We start from the raw sequence: 21,508 nt of genomic DNA, 5'->3' as shown, positions 1-21,508 counted from the left end.
AGAGGAGGAAGCAGGCTCCCCGTGGAGCAGAAAGCTCGATGTGGGGCTCGATCCCAGGACCCTGGGATCATGACCTGAGCCGAAGGCAGAGGCTTTAACCCACTGAGCCACCCAGGCGCCCAATAAATGCATTTTATACTTAGGTATGCATTGTATGTGTCATGGTAGAAAGGACTTTTATATTATAAGGAGCAGTGGTTCTGTATATCTGGAATTGGTAAAATGTAGCTTTATATATTATGCCTCAAAGCTGGCACATCTTTGATGCCACATGTGGTTTTTAGATGAACTTATTAAATATAATTTAACAAGCATTTGTTATAGATGCATATTGTAAAATATAGTTCTGTCATGGCTACATTGGAGAGATGACTTAAACACATTATATAATTCACTGATTTGCATACAGAAATTTAAATAGTAGTGGGAAAATGAAAAAAATCAAACCCCATAATGACTGATATAGATATTAAGGATTTCTCTTTACACTTTCCCACTCCCCATTCTGCTTTCACTTAACATCATTTACTACCTTATGTTGAAGTCTCCCACATCTTTTTTTTTTTTTTAAGATTTTATTTATTTATTTGACAGATAGAGATCACAACTAGGCAGAGAGGCAGGCAGAGAGTGAGAGGGAAGCAGGCTCCCCGCTGAGCAGAGAGCCGGATGCGGGGCTCCATCCCGGGACACTGAGATCATGACCTGAGCCGAAGGCAGAGGCTTTAACTCACTGAGCCACCCAGGCGCCCCAATGGCACAGGGTTTATCCAACATCTTTATCCACATCTTTATCCAACCTGTATCTCCTGCTGAACTGCAGCCTCATATATAGTAAATAAGTCACCAACTCAATTTAAAATGTCTCAGTTTGAACTCAGTACCATGCCTTCTACAGATGGCAGCCAGCCCTCTTCCTTTGTTGCCTGAGCCACAGCCCAAGTGTCCCTGTGCTCATCAATCACCAACCCCTGGAGATACTACCTCCCATTATCCCTCACGTCCTTCCACTTTTCTCCTGCCTCATTACCATGACTGTCATTGCTTATCTATAGCACTGAAACAGTTACTCAAGTTTTGAAATGTTAATTTTTAGTCTCAGAAAGATTCAACCAACCACCATTATATCTACAAAAATGAACAAACTAAGTATATAAATTTAAATGTAACACACCAAAAAAAAAAAAATGCACCTTGTTTCAAGTCCTAAGTGTTTAAAAAAGAGCAAGACAAAACAACAACAAACAAAGAAAAAGAGCAAGACATTTTGAAAGGATATAGTTACATTTATTAGAAACATAATATACCATAAGCCTCATGTATAAGCTACTGAAAAGTAATGTTTAGAGGCACCCGGGTGGCTCATTTGGTTAAGGAGCTGCTTTCAGCCAAGGTCATGATCCCAGGGTCCTGAGATTGATCTAGGTGGGGCTGTCTGCTGACTCTTTAGAAAGCCTGCTTCTCCCTTTCCCTAGGCCTGCTAATCCCCCTGCTTGTGCTGTCTGTCTCTCTGTCAAATAAATAAATAAAATCTTTTTTTTAAAAAAAGTAATGTTTAGTTAGAAAAATAGGAAGATTTGTATGGAGAGGCATATCACCCACAAAAAAGAGAACTAAGATGGTTAATAAGCTTAGGAATCTTCCTAGTACTAGGAAAAAGGGCAAAAGAAACAAGTAACAGAGCAGAGAAGACAAGACAAGGGTGAGTCATGAAAGCCTTAATTGGACATCCATTTTTCTTGTGAATAGTTTCTTGTAATAACATTAAAAATCTAAATAAATTTGTATATATGTATTTTTATTTTTAATATTTATATATTTATTATGTAAATATAAAAATATATATTATATTTATTTGTATTATACAAAGATACATGCATAAAAAATATCATTGAAGATTTTTAAAAATTTCAGATTGGATTGGGATTGACTTAAATTTACTTATTCACTTGGATTCTGATACAATTATAGAGTTCATTTATAGAAAACTGTCACTGTTATAATATTGCCTTCCTAATCAGGAACATAAAATTTTTCTGCACGTTTACATATCTTCTTTGAGGTTACACAATGGATCTTATGAATTTTTTAAAAAACTTTATCCCTGGATAGTTTATATTTTAAGTTGTTGCTGTGAATTGATCCCCTTTTTCATTATATTTAATATCACATAGGAAATTCACTGATTTGAATACTTTATAAAAAAACAACCTGCCTTATTTATTTATTTTTAAAAACATGTATTCCTTGTTTATAATGATGGCTGAGGAATTTTTTTTTTTTTAAGTAAGCTCTAAGCCCATTGTGGGGCTCAAATTCGTGACCCTGAGATCAAGAGACCCTTGTTTTTTATTTTAAAATTTTAAAAGTTAATTTTAGTTGATTTGCTTGGATTTACCAGAGACATATAATGATAATTTTGCTTTATCTTTTCAAATTGTTTATAACTTGTATATAAAACTTCCAGAATAATTTTAATACATATTAAAGAACTGTTCTTCAATTTTGGTTTTGGCAGAGTGGACATTAAATTTTACTGTAGGATTTTTTCAGCATCTGTTGAAATAGCAATATATATTTTTTCCTTTTGGCATTATTTTTCTTATCACATATGATTTAAGGTGGTTTCCTGAAATGTTAAGGATTTGATACTAGGGTTATGCAAACTTTGTAGAGATTGGGTAGCTTCTAGGCCTTCTCTAAAAATAATGGAAGAGTTTATGCAGCCTAGGGATTATGCATTTCTTAATGTTTGGGTGAACATGAAATCATTTCTTACTAAGAAAACATTAAGTACACAATGTGGGTTTTTCTTTTATAATCTCTTAATATCTTTTATTTTTATTAGGTTTCTTAGATATCTCCCACTTCTTGAGCAATATTAGTAATATATATTTTCCTTAAAATAATGTATATTATCAACATTTATGCATTTTACCATAGATTTTTATACCTAATATTTTCATAGTCTCTTTTTCTTTAATATTTGTTTCTTTGGTTATAAACTATATAACTGGATTATTTACTTTTTTACTCTTTTCTTAATTAGCTTTGACAACAATTTACCTGTTTTTATTAGACTTTGCAAAGAACCAACTCTTGGAATTATACATTAATTTTACCTTTTAATTTCTATTTTACATTTCATTAATTTTTTTCATAACTTATGAATTCCTTTCTCTTTTTTTCCTTATGGCTATTCTGTTTTTGTTGCTCCTATATCTTAATTTGGATGCTTAGTTAATTTTTTTTATTCCTCTTTAATAATAAAAAGTATTTAAAGCTTTTAGTTTTCCTGGGAGAAAACTTAATCACATCCCATATATTTTCATGTGTGTTGTTCTTATTGTTATTATTAAATAGTCTATGACTATAGTTTTGTTTTATTCTTGGAGACAGACTTTATTTAGGAAAAGCTTTTCTTAGTTCATTATTTAATATTTATTTATCCTCTTATATTGATTTCAAAAGTTATTGCATAGTATATAGTGATATTGACCTATAAAAAGTTTCACTTTTGGGGATTACATTTTCTTGTTTAAAATATGATTAATATCTAAAAATATTCCATGGCTTTTGAAAATATTTTTATAGATCAAGTGCTGTGAACTAAACTGTGTTCCCTCCAAATTTGTGTGTTGAAGCCCTAACCCATAATGTGAAGGTGTTCGAAGATGGGGCCAATGGGTAATAATTAGGTTTAGATGAGGTCAGGAGGGTGGGGCCCTCATGATGAGATTAGTGCCCTTCTGGGAAGAGATACCACAGAGCTCATTCTCTGTCTCCCTCTCTTGTATGTATCTCTCTCTCCCTCTCTAGGCACCAGATCAGCCAGGATCTTGATCTTAAACTTTCTAGCTGTGAGAAAATAAATTTCTGTTGTTTAAGCCACCTGTTGTACAGTATATTGTTATGGTAGCAATAGAAGGTAGTGAATGGCATAATCTTACCAATCTAATTTATTTCATTTTTGTGTATCCCTTTCCAACAGTTGCTTATATGTGTCCACACCAGGCTGCTTTATATGGTGAAGAACATAGTTTTAATTGGAAGCTGGGAATATGTCTAGAGCCAAGAAAGAAATATAATTTGTTTTTCTGGTAACCTAAGAATCTGTAAGAAATAGCTCAGTTTTGGAATAGGGAGGTCATGTGTCAATAATGGTTATTTAAAAATTTAATGACAGGACAAGACCACCCAGAATGAAATAATGGCAGACTTGAAGGCAATTGCATATGGCTTAAAACTAAGTGCATCTAATTGACTGATGCATACCTGTGTACCTTAAATTATCTTGCCATGTGTAGTTTGTACACTGAGATTCTCTAGCACCAGAGGAAAATGAATAATTTCCAGTGGCCTACTACTTGTGTCAAACTGTGGAATACAATGTGATAAAATGGTAACTACAAGAGAAGTATAGGAGGAGAAAGATGTGTTAATCTCAGGGGCCATCACAAAGCAGCTCAAGTTAATTATGATAATTATGAATTGTAGTTTTCTGTTTAAAAGTTTATCACACAGGCTCTAAGGGCTTAGCTTAATTTACATCTCTTACTAATTAATTAATCAACTAATCAAGTCAACAAATAGTTATGGAGTGCTTACTACAAGCCAGCACTCTGTGAGGCTTTGGAGAAACAGTGGAATAAAACATGTTCTCTTTCTTTCAGAGCTGGCAATGGAATAGGAACACAATTACATTACAATTTGATCAAGTCTGGAAACATGTAATTATAATATAATGTGGTCAGGTTTGCAGAGTGTCTGAGGCCACACAGATAGCTAGCTATAGGCACAAAAAAGAGCAAAATTCTGATTTCTTTATTCTGAGCCCACTGTTATTTCTATTACAATAATACTGCCTTCCACAAAATATTAAATGTGAGCAAATAAAGCTAAATGTAATTTCAAGTCAGAACCATCGTAGATTTATTTGAAAATCACCAAACCTGGCCGCAGCTGGATCAACACTTCTCCTGGTGTCACCTGGGTATTAATTTCATTTTCACTTGGTATTACATGCACAGATGGGTATTCTATTGAATCAATTGAGCAGCCTTTGCTTATTAAATTGGAAATAATATCACAACGCTCACTCCTTGATCCACCCGAAATGAAATCCTGTTTAAGAAAAGGAAAATCACTGACGTTTTTAGTGCATATTATCTCAGTTACAATCAAAGAAAACCACACAGCAAATATTGAAAAGAAGCCATCTTCTAATACTGCATAGATTATGCAACTATTAAAAATAGCTGCATGTTTCCAATAAGAAAACTAGTAAATTTCTCTTAAATAAAGCTTTAATTCCTAAACTTTATTTAAAAAGAAGAAAATGAATATTAAAGAGGAGATTTAAACCAAGGACTTTAAATATTGTTAACTGATCACTGTAAAATTATACCAACTTAATTCTTTCTAAATATTTTATGTGGGAAAGACTGCTTCAAAAAATTTTATTCAAAATAGGCCATTCAGTCATTCCAAATGTAAATTTCAGTTCTCAAAGAATCCAGCTGATACGTTTATTAAATACTATTATATTTGGAATATAGAACAAGCCCTCAGGACTCACATTCCTAATAAGATCCTAAAATTTTAAAAAATGAATTGGAAATCTGTATTCCTTAGACCATAAAATCCCCTAACTTCTTAGACACATAATAGCCTGGAAATAATTTAATAAACCAAGGAAGATGTTTATAATGAGGCTGAGAGATACAAGGTTTCTGCTAAAATTCTCCTGATTTTGTAACTGAATCTAGAACTTTTATTACCATTCAGGATTGGTTGGTTGTCATTCAATAGCTGTATAATAAACTTGGAATTAGTGGAGCAAGCTTAAAATTCAATTTATCATGACTGAGAAAAATTTGACATTTTTATTTTTCATGTAACCATTCAGGTTTTCCCCTAAGGACAGGAAATGTTTCAAAAAGTATAAAAATATGTTTTTTTATATAGAATGTTGGCCTGAATTATTTGAAATATTTGTTGACACATTAGCTGGATATTTGCTTAGTGATCTTCCTGGCAGTGGTTATTCTGATCTGGTATTCAGTCTTTCCTCCTTTAGTTCAGCTGATTCAGGGAATTGGGTTTCCAACTAATCATTCAGTCGAAGAATACAGATTGAATACTTACTGTAGTTTGTTAGGTGCTGAGGATACAGAATAGAATAGGATAGACTCTCTCCCTGTCATCAAAGAGTTAACAGACCCCTTGGTGAATTCAGCCATTAGCAAGTAAATGTGATTTTTATGGGCATCAAACTTAGGGGAAGCACAGGATTTCATAAGGTTATGGAAGAAGGAGATTATATCAAGTTCAATATTAGTTGAATATTAGATCACTAATTATGAATAGGAGCATCTGCTGCAATGGTGAGTATTAGATGGGATGGTGGTAGCCAATATAAAAACACACATACAAGGATTTTAATTTAATTCCCCTCTTAATTTAGAGCAGGTTTGGAAAACTAGGGACTACGGGACAAATACAACAATCCGTGGCCTGTTTTATATTGATTGAGTGCCAGAAAATGCTTTCTACATTTAAAAAATGCTATAAAGCAATAAAAAAGAAGAATATGCAAGAGAGACAATATGTGGCCCACAAAACAAAATTTTTTACTGTGTGGCCCCTTATAGTACTGATTCTGAATTAGAGTGTGAAACACACTTTAAAATATAAAAATAATTGAAAGATAAAAGAGGATATATCCTTTTCAATTAAGATGTCCAGCTGCCATTTGGTAAACCACCTCATGGGAACAGAAAAATTCAATTTACTGTGCTATTGACACCTAGATTTTTAGCCTGAAGTTTAAAAAGTCCAAATCCTTAATTTATTGTATCCAAATTTATTCATCTATTGATAAAACTCAGAGGTACTCAGTATACGATTTAGTTTATAAAAAGTTTGGAATTCCTCAAAGAAAGGTAGCATGGACTGCTATCAACGGTATCACTTCCCTTTAGAAAGCTCCAGGCTAGATGGGGGATCCCTCCTTTCTTGGAGCTTGAGGAATCTTGAGGGTGCATGAGGCTTAGAACCTCAATGCTCCCTCTTACCTCAAATGATGGGCCACAGACAAGGGGCCACACACGTTTTACAGATGTAAAAAACCCCAAGACTTCAAATCAAGAAGGAAATAAAGTACAAATAGTTCCGATTTTCCTTTTCAGTTAGGAATTTTGTTATTTGTGTATACAGAAATGGAAAAGAAGGGAATATGGTTAATTCAACTCTAACTATACATCACACTATGCTGTTTGACCTTTAAATGTCAAATCATTTTGCTGAAATAGGCAAAATAGTCTCAATTATTTTGCAATGTCTGAATCAGCAATAGCTGTTTTTACTCCACTATAAAAACTGAGTTAGAAAAACACTGCCAATTTGACAATTAGGTTTGAGAAGGGAAGAAAAGACCGTGACATCAAAATAAAGAATGGAATGCTGCCCCTACCCACTGTGGCCTACTTTCTACTTTGTATAAAAGAAAAGAATTTGAAACCACACCCTTTTAATTTGTGGTGTTTTGTGTCATTTTAATTTCTTCTAATTCTTATGTTTTATTTTTTCTGCAAGAAATACACAAGCAAAAATCATACTCCAACTATCTGCATCTCAAGCCTATTTGTACATGAAAAGCCCAGGTTGAAGTTACCCCAGATGGCTTTTCATCAGTTGTTACTTTCATCCATTCAAGATAATTATCTGGGGAAAAGTAAGAAGAGTTTTTTCCTTCTCATTTCTGAGTCTTTATGATTTCCAAACATGGTAATCTGCACAGAAATGAAGAACTCTATCATCTTCCTTTTGACAGTGAATGCCCTTTGTGTTGTCTTTCAGTATAATTATGTTTGAAGGCTGCCCTCTAAACTTCTGGCTATGTAATCACAATCTATGTTGGGCATAGCAGGCAAGAGAGAAAGAGAGTTCTTCAAAACTCATCAAGATTTTGTTTTTGTTAAAAGGGAGGTTGAGACATTAAACTAGGTAATAATGGTAAGGTCCTTTCTATCCTAATTATTGTCCAATTATTTTTATGTAGCATGGAGAGAAAGAGAAACCCAAAAGTACAGAATAGCAGATAAACATGCTTTAAAAAATAATGTAGGCATACTGAATATACCCTGTCTAAATTTTCTAGTGATGTTTTACTTCTTACCACTTTTGAAAATTGTACAAACCAGGCTTAATTTGTTACGGTTTATTTATTCTGATCATGAACAGAGGAAAAAATGCCTATTCTTTCCCTGTCCTTCCACTCTCTTTGGTTAAGAAATAAAAGGCATCAGTTGCATATGTGCCTAATGCTAAGCTTTCAAAATTAACCATTCTACTCTTCCTCTTGATGATGTCAGGTCAGCCTGCAGGGAGTGGACAGCTCCTTCTGTTAATGAAGTGGCTAGTGGCTGAGTCCTAACACTGGTTGCTTACCCTTAGGTGGTGTTCTTAACACAGTCCTCTTGGTTTCCTAAACCTGAATGAGTTGCTCTGGAGTCTTAAGTTCTTTAAGTAACAACTCCCATTTCTTAAGCAATGCCTGGGTCAAATGCTTCTCACATACTGTTTCATTTAATCCTCACTACAATGTGTCAGAGGTACAATTATTATTTCTGAGGGAAAACTGATGTTCAGAGTTGTTAGAGTAATATGTCCAAATTTATACAGTTAGAAACGAATGGCCTTGGGATTTGAATCCAAGGTGATCTCATTTCAGAGCCTGCTTTTTAAATACATGAATTAGATGCTTCTTTCCCCCTGCCATCTGTGTTCTATCCCATGATGGTGTTTCTTGTGTTTGTTTTCTGGTTGATTATAAATATTTACTGCACACGCTCGCTTAGTCCGGGTTTTTTCTGGGGACCCAGGAGCACAGAGACCTTGGAAAGAGGGTGGGTGTCCCGCGATCAGGTAGTCCTCCGGCCGCTACATTATGGACTGGCCGGCCCTGGGGCTGCACCGAGGGTCCTGCTGAGCTTTGGGGAAACCTGCACTACCTAGAAGGCTATTTTGCAACATGAACAGCCAACAAATTTCCAAATGTTTCCTGAGATCCTCTTCTGAAGCATTTGACCAAAGCAGACACAGGTTTGCCTCTTGGGCTTTGGCAGCCACACACCATTTCCCCTTGGGTTACCTCCTTCCATTTGGCCACCAGTTTCTCTGAATACTCAAAATCCTTTCCCTTGTGGCAGGACTGACATTTGCTATGTCTATAACTGTGCCTCTCCAGATTTTCTGTGCTAGCAGCAGTTATCAGATAAAGGAGTCCCTCTGGAACTTAGCATTATGTATGCCTGGGATATTAACATTTGGCTGACAACTGGCTGTCTTAACCACCTGAGTCCCTCTAAACTACACTGACCAAAATTCTCAGCAGCACACCAAGTTGATGTAAACTTCATGGCTCTAAGGATCTTCCTTAGTAAAAATCTAAAATAGAATATTGGCCTAGGGTCAGGAAATGTCAAGCCATGGAACATTCTTGACAAGAAGACCTAGAAGTAAATGCCAAACTCACGGTTAGAGAGATGAGGAAAGGGAGGCTCAGAGAATAGAGTGAATTCTATCTGGTCATTTGTCTCATCAGAGGTGATGGGATAGAAACTAGAAACTCTGGAATTGTCCTCTCTCTGACATTGCTTGATTCTATGGGTTCTGGTGAAGCACTGCCTAGTTTTGAGTGACATCTCAAATTTTCTCACTGGTAAAGCCTAGAGTATATTCAAGAAGGCTTTGGTTTGTCAGTAGGAGGGACACTTACTTTCAGATATGGCCACTATTTTCTGAACTCTTCCCCTGCCTCTTTCCTGACTTGTTTTAGAAGAAAGTAATGTCCATAATCCTTTGCTACTTTTCAGCTTTCTTTTTCCTCTTGGGAGATACATAGAGCAAGCAGTAACAGGAGAGGTTGGAAAGATGATGGTAGGTGCAGTTTTTGAACACAATCACAGGAAGCAAAAGCTAGAGATTTCTTTTCATGTCAAGCAAAAGGCCATTAAAGATCTATTTGTTCCAATTCACAAGAGCTATGTAAACAAACATAAAATTACCTATATAATTTCACAAAAGAACTCCCAGATTAGTAGATGGCTTCTTCATTACAACTTATTATATAAGATAGTTCTGACCAAAGGTCATCAACAAAAGAAAAAATTAACAAAACAACTTCACAGCCAAGAAAGAAAGAATGCATTGTAATTTTTTTTACTAAGAAGTTTGTTATTGGGATATGTTTCTCTTATTAGAATATAAAAACACTAATTTTGAACAATAAACAACTTCGAATTATTCTTCATTCCACAGAATTTAAATGTACACAGTATTGCATGAATAAGGTCACATGTCAAAGGAAGAACATCCCATTTTTCATAAGTAACTGGCAAATTGATGGACATTGTTATGAAATGGAGTAAATAACTTATCTCTAAGTATTTCAAGTAAAAACAAATGAAAGAGACCAATAAACTAACTTGCTTTTCTTTAATAAGCATGTACAAGACTATGATCCAACTTGGATATATAACCTATTGCCCCAAGCTGAAGCAAGAATTTCACACAAAGCCTACTGACCTATCAAAAGTCACTTTCTGTGTTTGCCAATTCTCTCTATAGAACAGATGGAAAACGTAAAATGGTTTGCACTTCATTTCAAAATTACTATAATTTTCCTAATGAAAAGGTTATACTTTATATTAAGCCAGATATTTCCAAGCATAAAACCAAATAAAATTTTCCTGATGCTCAGCAGTATCTTTCTTTTTCCTGATGCACCTTCAAGGCATAAAATACTAGGACAATGAAATCATGTCTAGAGAGAAGGTCAACCATGAGGAACAGAGAAAATAGCAAAAAAGAGAAAAGGCAAGAAAAAAGAAGGGAAGGGAGACAAGGAAAGAAGGAAGGAAAGAGGAAGGAAGGGAGGGAGGAGGAAGGAAGGAACGAAGGAAAAGAAAGAGGAAAACAAGAAAGAAAGAAAATGGCGCACCTCTTGAGCACACCATCCACATTCCGGACCCAGCGCGAGGCACTTGGTGCAGGACACTGCATTTGAAGATGCACATCTATTGTCTTCTGTAATGGAGGACAAAATGAGGTGTTACTCTCATATTGGGAAGTATATACAATTCTAGACCAAAATGCATTTTGAAAGCTGAAGCAAGTTGACCAATAGTTTTAAGTACACTACATTAAAAAATATATAATTTCTGGGGCGCCTGGGTGGCTCAGTGGGTTAAAGCCTCTGCCTTCGGCTCAGATCATGATCGCAGGGTCCTGGGATTGAGCCCCGCATCTGGCTCTCTGCTCAGCAGGGAGTCTGTTTCCTCCTCTCTTTCTGGCTGCCTCTCTGCCTATTTGTTATCTCTATCTGTCAAATAAATAAATAAAATTGTAAAAAAAATAAAAATTATATATATATATATATATATATATATATATATATATATATATAATTTCTTTGGGAAGAGATAAGGTTAACTGCATTGCAATTAACAGTTATAATATTTCCTGAGTAGTTATTATTTGGTTTTATAAGGCTGGGGAAAAGGTGGGTGATGAAAATGTGATATTAGTTAGGTTGGGGGTTTGGCTTGAATTCTACTACAAGAGTAAAAGGTACTCCACATTTTTTAGTATGCTAAAGCTTCATTGTATTTCATATTATCTGAACTAATAAGGCATTTTTGGATCTAGAATTTTTCCTATAAAAATAGTCATATACAGACCTCAATCTGAACATTTCAATCCATGTTGGGTCACAGTGAATGAACTTTCTGAAAAATGATCTTGATATCTTGAGAAATGATGACATATAGAGTAATCAACTCAGGAACTCTGATTGTCTTACTATTGATTATTTTGACTTCATGGGTACCAGAACCAAATATAATAGCGTGGTTCAACATTTTAGACATAAAGTAGTTAAAATGGATAAATTGTTTCAGTTTACCCAATTTAAGATCACTTTAAGGTCATGACCAATTCACTTTCCCATACATTCCCACACTTAGCTGGACATTTTAGTAACATAGCTGTGCCTGGAAACTACTTACCTTTATCTCTAGTCACTAACTACTTATATCATTATGAAGAGACTCATCATTATGAACTTAAACACATAAAATGCAGTAAGAATGAGTCATAAATTATTTTATCATGAGTTTTTAGTAGAATAATCACATACTTCTACAGTCCATCCTTTACTATGAAATATCACAAGGACACTGGAAATGAAGCATTCTGTTCATCTCACTCACAGGCATACAGTGAATAACAAGCATTCTAGCTGTAAGTAGGTCACAGTCCAGGTGAGGAGATAACTATATAAGCAAACAACAAAATACAGTAAGATAAGCACAAGAGAGATATCACCAAGGCACTATGGGCTTCACTGCTTTAGAAGGAAGGGCAGAACTCTGGTTTCTCTTTAGATCACATAAATCTTTCCCTTGTTCTAGAAGGAAGGGTAGGGGTGTGGGAAGAGGGTATGTTTTGAGGATGATCCCTAGAGGCCATGAGATCTAGTATATCTCTTTGCCATTTCATTTCGTTTCTTCTAATCTGTATTTATCTTTCAAAAAAATGTAATGAAAGATGCATGCAAGGACTGTGTGTGTGTGTGTGTGTGTGTGTATGTGTGTATACAATCACACAGAGACATGGTAGTTTGAAAGGGGATCAAGACCACAAAATCTCTTGCTGTCCCCATCCAATCTTTTTTTTTTTTTTTTTGCTCTTCCAACTTACTCCAACGTTCACACAGTTAAAACAGCTGTGACCTAAAGGCAGCATGGGGTGGGCTTTGGCAGTGGGAAGAGAGAAAGAGGAACTGCAGGAGAGTAAGTACAGCAGAAAGGTACTACTTGGGGTAGTAGTGAGCACTCTTCTCTATATATCCTCAGACAACCAACAAGTTAAGCCCAAACCATCCCTCCTTAACTCTTCTCTTTAAAAAAAAAAATTTTTTTATTTTATTTTTTCAGTGTTCCAAGATTCATTGTTTATGTACCACCCCCACTGCTCCATGCATTATGTGCCCACCTTAATACCCACCACCAGGGTCACCCATCCCTCCACCTCCCCCAAAACCCTCAGTTTGTTTCTCAGAGTCCACGATCTCTCATGCTTCGTCTCCCTCTCCAATTTACCCCAATTCTCCTTAACTCTTAATGGCTTTTCTATTCTCTCTCTGTGTCCCCTTGCAGCCTTTGTCCTTGGTTTTATATCAACTTTAATAAACATGATCTACACTTCTTTACTGATTTGTCCAGACCTGGTCTAGACTTCCAAGGACAAAAAATAACTACTGTTTTGGGCAGCTTTTACTACTAGTACGGCCACCTGTCTATGAAGACTTCATAAGTTAAAATCCTTCTATCTGGCTTAGCCTGCCAAACTATAAAAGGTACTTATTTCTAAAATATTTAGAAGAGAGAATGACATTTTTAGTTTTGTTCTCAGAAAGAAATCAAGCACTTTTGCAGACCTAACTTGGCCTTTACCAACTCTTAAACTTGACCTGACTGAAACGTGGAAGTAAGTCTGTTTCAGTTCAGACTTGACTCACTCTTTCACTCCGTAGGTAGGACACTGGCACTGGCAGTTAAGATTGCACTGTCTTGGAAGGGAAGCTGCTGCTTCTATGACTGTGGTCTTTGTTTCTCATAGTTGTCTGACTGTGTCCTAAGCTAACCCAGATTCAAGGTCAGGTCAGTCTCCTACTTCCAAGACACGAGTGGTAAATAACGAGTTTACAAGCAAAAATCTTTCTTTATAGTCTGCTTTCTGACCATTTGTTTTAAAAAGTTCCACTGCCAACTTCTGTTCTCAAACTTCAGACACCTAAGAATGATGACCAAGAGGGATAGAAATTTTGGTTGTGTCAATATGTCCCAGGTTCCAGGGTTGACATTTCTCAGTCTACATAATTATAGGAAAAATGATCCCATAAATGGATATGGAGGAGGCAGACCTTATGATTCTGCAGAACTGGAGGAAGGCCATAAATTGAACTCCATGGGAATAGTGTCAAATGTTACTGCTGGAGAGTGTCATGGTTAGACTTTACAGAAGACAAACCAGATACACTTTGGTAAGCAGAATCTTAAAGGTTTTTCTTTTTAATTTTAAATACACATTAAGTAAATACCTAAAGTGCACATATCACACCAATAAGAACATTTCTCTACACTGAATGGTCATGCTACTATGGAGACGAGTAGTTAATATGTGCTAAAGGGATATGTGTGTGTGTGTGTGTGTGTGTGTGTGTGTGTGTGTATCTGTCTCTCTGTCAGATCATCCTGTGTAAATAGAAATCTTTATATTGAACACACATTAATTAGTGCATGAATGTGGTTTACAGACCAGACATGGGCAGTTTGTCATCAGCCTCTAGATTGATTCTGTTCATTGGCTGCCCCATCCCTGATGCAATATCATAGGAGGCTGCTTTCCCGTGGTGCTTTCCTAGCAGCCTTCAGCACTGACACCGCATTAGAAGGGGTGCCCAAGTGTTTCTTTGTGCCACTCTGTGAGAGTGGTAGCTACTTGTCCAGCTGTTTAGTGGTATGGCATTGCACTATATTCTTTATGTTCTAGCATTGTGTTTTTATCAAGGATACTTTTTTGTGGATCTTAATGGAAATTAGGAAAGACAATGGAAGCAGAATCATATTTTAAACCATATATCTTCAGAACTCTCTTTTGTTCTCATTTGCTTTAGTTCTAACTGCCTCACAAATCCCATGTCATTAAAAAAATGTGCTACCAAGACAAATTAGTAAAGGATTTAGTGTTATATAAGTGTGTACATTCTGAAAAATTCTATTCCTTGATCTATGAGCATGGGCTGAGATTCTTACTTTTACTCCTGTTATAGCTGCAGGTAACAGAAATGATGAGGTAGCATTGCTAAATGGTTACTGGAAATAAAGTGCCAAATTTCCACAGTGCTGTTACTTAATAGCAATGTGTTCTTGGGCTGAGGTTCCATTTCTTCCAAGGTAACATAGGGCTAACTATACCTATATCAAAATATTGATATGAGCTGAAATGAGAGCAAGCATAAGCATGCCAAGCAGAGTAGTTAGGATAGGGTAGACACTTAGCAAAGGGACTACTGTAACTTATTTATAATTAATATTATAATAATTTTTATGTGTATATGTACACACATATATATACACACATCATATATATAGATCAAGCTCCAAAAAAAGGGAGAGGTGTTATGTGTCTTTAAATTTGTTGTAAATAGGATTAGTTGTATTTAAAATGAAAGTCTCTTGGATCATAAACACAAAGTTTTAAAAATATAGCTAATATATAAAAATAACTATTAAATAAAAAGCTACTACTTTTATTTTGGTTATTTAAAAATGACTCTTAAAAGCCAATTTATTCAAATATACACACATCAGTTCAATCTGTGACAAATACAATTCTGGCATGACTATAATTGATTACCGAAAATCTTACAACACCTTCATTTTGTTTCCATTTTTCAAAGTGTATCTTGACTTAATCTGAATATTTTTCTGATTATTTCCCAGAATTAAATGTTTCTGACGCATGTAAAATGACCTTTATAACAGTCTGTCATAAAGTATAATAAATATCTATCATCAACAGGATAAAGTAACACAAAAATCAGGAAACTACATATTTGTGATGTCACTTAGATATTCTTTGTTTTAGATGATCACTTATACATATTATTTTGAGAACGCTTAATCTATAGAAGAAGTGAAAGAAAATGGACCAAAAAAACCCAAAAAACAAAAAAACAAACAAACTAAAAAAGGCCCTTAATAGCCCGTAGGATTCAACATTTAGATTGGGATCTTTCCACAAGTCAAGTGATCAGAGAAAGTGAAATTTTTGGAAACATTCCTAATGTTTTTCTGCTCTGAAGTCTACACCACAACATTTCAAATTTAAAGGATGCCCAAAGTTATATGGAAGAAGGAGCAATTAAAACTGATAAAGATTGTGGTCCTTGATATTCAGAATCAATCGTTCTGGATTCTGTTAGGACTGATTTGTGAAGAATAGAGAAATGCATTTTTTTAGAGTATCTTTTCCTTAATTGCATATACTATACATATTAAATTAAACGTGGATAATTATGTAAAGCCATTTTCTTAATAAAAGGTAGAAGTGAACACTGTTATAATGAATACATACTCACTTTGATAGCATTCAAAACCAGGCAAATTGAGCACAGACAGAATAAGTTTTAGAGTATAACTGGAGATTCCTTATTCTATGTGTATGTTGTGACCATGTAATTGTTACAGATATCTTCAAAATACATTACGTGATTACTGAAAGCTCTTTTTTGCACAGAAATTTACCATGCTATTGTTTGATGTAACAATAAAAATGAAGCAATAGATTAGTGTTCTAATCACTTGCTGTTACCTAGTTATTCCAAGTTTTGATTGAGGGCAGTTCTCTAAAGGCTCCTATAAATATCTAGAGGGCGCCTGGGTGGCTCAGTGGGTTAAGCCGCTGCCTTCGGCTCAGGTCATGATCTCAGAGTCCTGGGATCGAGTCCCGCATCGGGCTCTCTGCTCAGCAGGGAGCCTGCTTCCTCCTCTCTCTCTCTGCCTGACTCTCTGCCTACTTGTAATCTCTCTCTGTCAAATAAATAAATAAAACCTTTTAAAAAAATGTTTAAAAAAATAGAGAGAGAGGGAAGAAAATGAGTCACAGGAAACAAAAGCGAAGTCAGTTAAATTTTAAGATAGATTATGTAAAGGGGCATGGGAGAAAAGGTAGAAGCATGGGAAGCTCTTTGGAAAAGGTAGATCAGAGTAGGGAAGTTCTGAAGAGCTAGAGATGTATTATGAGAAAGCTAGTGACTGAGGGCATATTGCAAAAAAAGAGGGAGCAAGCAAATAATAGTACAACTATTTGTATTTTCCTTTTTATTCTGGTTCCCCCCTGCCACCGCCTTGGACTTCATATAAACATAATAAACATTAAAAAACCACATTTTGTATTAACGTTTTGTATTTGTTGTTTTACTTAGCATTTAGGTTTTGGAAACATAATGTTACTGTTGAAATGAACAAAGAAGCAGATATTATTAAAAGAATTAAAATACCTAAAATAATTTTTATGCAACAAGTGATATTTCAATTGTGCTTATATACAATGAGTTGAAAAATTCACCTCAATATTTGTGGTTTGCTACTAAATTACACATACAGAAAATACTACTCTCTAGCAGCAACACCCAAGCTAGAGTATTTTTCTTTCCTTTGTCTTTCCCTTTATATTGTTTCAAACCTGTAACAAATAAGCATTCAGGCCATGGAAATGAAAATGAATATCTCTATGGGAAAAAAAATTTTTTTGTCTAGTTTTGCCACTACTTGCACTTGAAAAAATATATACCCATATTTATGTTTGGCCAAAAACTGCTTGGAGTCCTTTCTTTTTTATCTTTTCTGTCAGCTGTTCTGATGATTAGGCCTGATAGTCTTAAAGTATATTTGGAGGAAAAGGCAGTGGTACAATAATGTTCAATATTTATGTAGAGACTCAGAAGAAAGGGTGAGGAAATGAAGACATTATAAGTTAAAAAAAAAAAAAAAAAAGTCTTAGCTCCCCAAAAGAAGAGCCTGAGATTGAGATTCTTGGCAACAAATCTATTGAGAAGAGAAGTAAGGTAAGATCAAGAAAGAAAAGGTGCAAAGATACTCAGTCAAACTCTGGTCTTAACCTGCCTGATTATCTACCCAGAACTTGGAGTACAAATGATACCCCGAAGTTGTCTCACTCTGCGGCAAAGTGGAAGTCTGGCTTTTATACTCTCCCATCAGTCAGTTATTGACTGAGGGCAGCACAGAGAAGGCTGGGTGTTGGGGTGGCTTAAACTCTACACATTGGTCAGCAATGTGGCTCCCTTTGTTGGAGGCCATTTTTCTGAGAATGTGGCAGCTGTGAGCCATTAACGGCTAGAACTCAGAGCAACTGGGGATGACACACCAGCCCTATAAATGGATATCTAATTTAGTAGCAGCCATCTTGAGCACTGAATAGGGCTAAGCATGGAAGCCAATGCTAAGATTGGCAAAGGTAAAGAGGTCCTGGCCCCTCACAGTACCATGGAGTTGCTGCCTCCATTCTGGGTTGTCTTTCAGAACTATATCCTTTTTTCTTTTTCTTCTTTAAAAAAGTAATCTCCAAACCCAGTGTGGGGCTCAAACTTACAACCCCAAGTTCAAGAAGAGTCCTGTGCTCTACCAGCCAGGTAGGTGCCTCACTCAGATCTGTTTCTGATGTAAGAGGAAAATTCGCCTGAGTTCTGAAAGATAAAGACTTGAGCAGTATTAATGTAAATGCTTTTTTAGAAATGTTAAACCTAACATTACTTTACATGACATAGACCAGCCACTCTGAAGAGACACCCATTTTGTTTTTCCTTGGAAAAATGAGACTATGAGACTGTCAGTTCCTGGAAGACAGGTGCTTATAAATATTTTTTTTCTATCCCTAGTATTCAAGTCTAGCATCTGGTATATACTCAGTAAATATGTGATGAACACATGATATTCTAAGCTGAAGTTGACCTGGCAGTCTAATGTCTTAGGTTTTTTTAGCTCTTGATAATCTACATTAAAAAAAAAAAATCTTCATTTCCAAAACCAATTTATTGTAAAAGACAATAAATATAATTATGCTTACTGGATGAACTCATATCTGGTTGAGTTAATATGTAGATGAATTCATCTTGATGTTTTCAAATGTGAAAAAAAAATCCAACATATAATGATGATTTTCTTTACATTTGGTCTTCTGATGGTGTACAGTTCTGCTGACTTATTTTATAGCAAGGGTAATTTCTTTCTAAAGAACCCTGAATATGTGACGGGAATGATACTGAATTGAAACAGTACTTTCTAATGCTACCATTATCAGATGCAAAACCACCAAATTCACTTGTTTTTTTATTGCCAAGATCTAAATCAAATTTCAATTCAGCAAATATTCTTTGCCCCTATAAGGTTGAGTAGTTTTTACTGAGCACAACTTCCTTATAATGCCAATGTTATGAAATAGCACTAATCTCTTCTTCTCATTAACCAGGTTTATTAGGTTTTTATTATGTGTAATCTTTATGTTTCAGGGAAAAGTTACATAGATAAAATTCATGTGAGTTCAATAGGGTTTTATAAAGATTTTTGGAGAACAAAAGCAGGGGAAAGCCACTTTCAATGCTGGGCAGGTTAAGAAATGTTAAGGCAATGCTACACATTCCATCTGTCTGCCCCGCCCTATTTGGGGCAATCCCAACATGAGTCAGAATTTAAAGTGGGCTGGGATGGCATAAAGCAAAACTCTAGTTCATGATGGAATTTACAAGAAGAACCATTGTAAAGCCACTGATGACACTCATTTGTGTTGAAATGGGCCATCACAAGAAGGCTGGTCTGGTGAGGTCATCGCAGCCTTTCATTGTGATTCATTTACACACGCGTTAGTTAATTTAGCTTTGAAAAAAATCTAATAGGAGTATACAGTGGACGATTGTATAAATTATGCTCTACATCAGAACACTTTTTAATTTGAAAGAGGGCACTATTAAGTACATGGTATAGCAGTATAAATTCAAACTTTCCAGGCAAGCTGAGTTCTAAGGTTACTCTAAATGCACATTAGTTTGGTGGTGTAGAACAAGAAATGAAAAAAATAAACAAGGCAGTCCATGCTAAGGTGATAGATAGGAAGTCAGGAGAAAGGGAATGACCTGAGTTAGTGATGAAGGAATCTATTCATGTGAAATTGGGCCTGACAAGTTTTGAAGGACAGGTACGCTACAGAAATCTGTTTGAAATTTGTGACTGTTTTTAGATTTAATATATGAACATATTTATGTTTATGATGTTATATGTTATATATTTTGACATATATTCTTACATGTGGGAAGGAGATGAAAGATTACATAGAATACTTGTTTGCTTTCAAAAATGACTTTGCAGTTGATATGATTTTCTACACAGTGAAATTTCTCTTGGTGGCCCAAGCTGGTTTTCAATTATGTATAGCAAGAATTATTCCTGAAGATCATAAAATTCAGTTTTGCAGTTGCTCCCTTACCTGAGCACATCATTTTGTCTTCTGACACTTACTCATCTGAGGGAAATTTGTGAGGAAGTGAGAGAAACTTGGGAAGAAAGATGGGGTCAGAGCACAGCATCTCCCAGTATAGCCTTCCTTCTTTAGAATTAGAACTTCAACAAGGATCAAAATCTCAAGATTCAGGGAGGGCTCCAGAGGCCCCTCTGAGGCAAATTCTAGTTAAAGCTGCATTTGTATAACTTGGAAAAGCAATATTAGTCATGTGCTTTGTGTCTTGTTTTAACTGGAACTTTTCCATACATTCCAACTGTCCTGTTTATGAGGCACACTCCCTTTTTATAAAAGCCAAAATATTCACCGGTTTCCCACTCTGTTCCTCTAAATAATGTTTTTAATCTAACATACTACAGTTCCAGGGGCTCTTCCTATTTTCCTCTCCAATTCTTGGCAGGTATGAATTTCCTTTCTCCCATTAAAAAAAGAAAAAAAAGAAAAAAAAAAAGAAATTACATGGCTATTCACATCAAAACCTCAAATGCCATAGTCAAGGATATAAAAGAAATGCCCCAGGATAGTAGCAATGCATTTTCTACATTACCTTTTTTAAACCTGAAGTCACATTGCAGGTGTGTACTTGGATTGGAAAAACAAAGAAACACTTGATATTATAAAGAATTTTGTTTGTTTGTAAAAAAATTAATTAGGAACCCAAGTGAATTTTAGTTCATTTTGCATTTAGCTTTCCTGCAATTAGATTTCAAAGTCCAGAAAGGTATTTATATTTTCCTCTGCCACTTCAAAAAGCAAACCTATATATACAATAGGATAAATTAGGGAAAATAAAAAATAAATATTAAGTGATTACTCAGTTTTGGGTCCTCTACTGAGTACTTTATATGTATTATTTCATTGAAAGTTTAGAAAAATCCTATGAAGAAAGCATGCCCATCTGTAAAGATGAGGTAACTATAGCTAGTAATTATAGAGAACAAATTGGAACCCAGTTCTGATTATAGAGACTTTTCTCTTGAATAATGTCGTATATGGAATAGAGAATAACATAAAGACAATTATGCTGAAGTATGATTTAAAACTCTTGCCAATTAAACTATTATTAGTCCTTAAGTAATGACTCAATAATAATTCCCATATACCTCAAGAAAATTCTTTCATACAGTAGTATGTCATTACTTTTCCTATTATCAGTCCTACTCTTGAGATGAGGATGTTAGATTGCTCCAATAGGATTTTTTTCTATCCTTAGTGCCAAAGATCTCCCTAAATACTACAGTGCCCTTTTCAAAATTCATTTTAATTCCATGTACAAGGAAACTTTGAGTTTTAACACCGAAGCTCCAGCCTGAACATCTCATTGAGTGCTGAGTGCCTAAATTAG

The 21,508-nt window shown here is 35.2% G+C and overlaps 1 protein-coding gene across 4 annotated transcripts in view; it reads right to left on the bottom strand.

The window, feature by feature from the left end:
• ITGB8 (integrin subunit beta 8) overlaps nt 1-21,508 on the bottom strand; it is an 82,636-nt gene that overhangs the window by 42,124 nt on the left and 19,004 nt on the right. For all 4 annotated transcript variants that reach the window (XM_044246180.1, XM_044246183.1, XM_044246182.1 and 1 more), the window contains exons 2-3: nt 11,006-11,091; nt 4,953-5,124 (exon numbers count right to left, since the gene is read on the bottom strand). In XM_044246180.1, the coding sequence (XP_044102115.1) occupies nt 4,953-5,124; nt 11,006-11,091 (258 nt within the window). The remainder of the gene's footprint in view (nt 1-4,952; nt 5,125-11,005; nt 11,092-21,508) is intronic.

The sequence above is a fragment of the Neovison vison genome, chromosome 4, assembly GCF_020171115.1.
Source record: "Neovison vison isolate M4711 chromosome 4, ASM_NN_V1, whole genome shotgun sequence".
NCBI lineage: Eukaryota > Metazoa > Chordata > Mammalia > Carnivora > Mustelidae > Neogale > Neogale vison.
The sequence above is the reverse complement of the archived record's forward strand: the minus strand, read 5'-3'. Positions and strand labels throughout refer to the sequence as shown.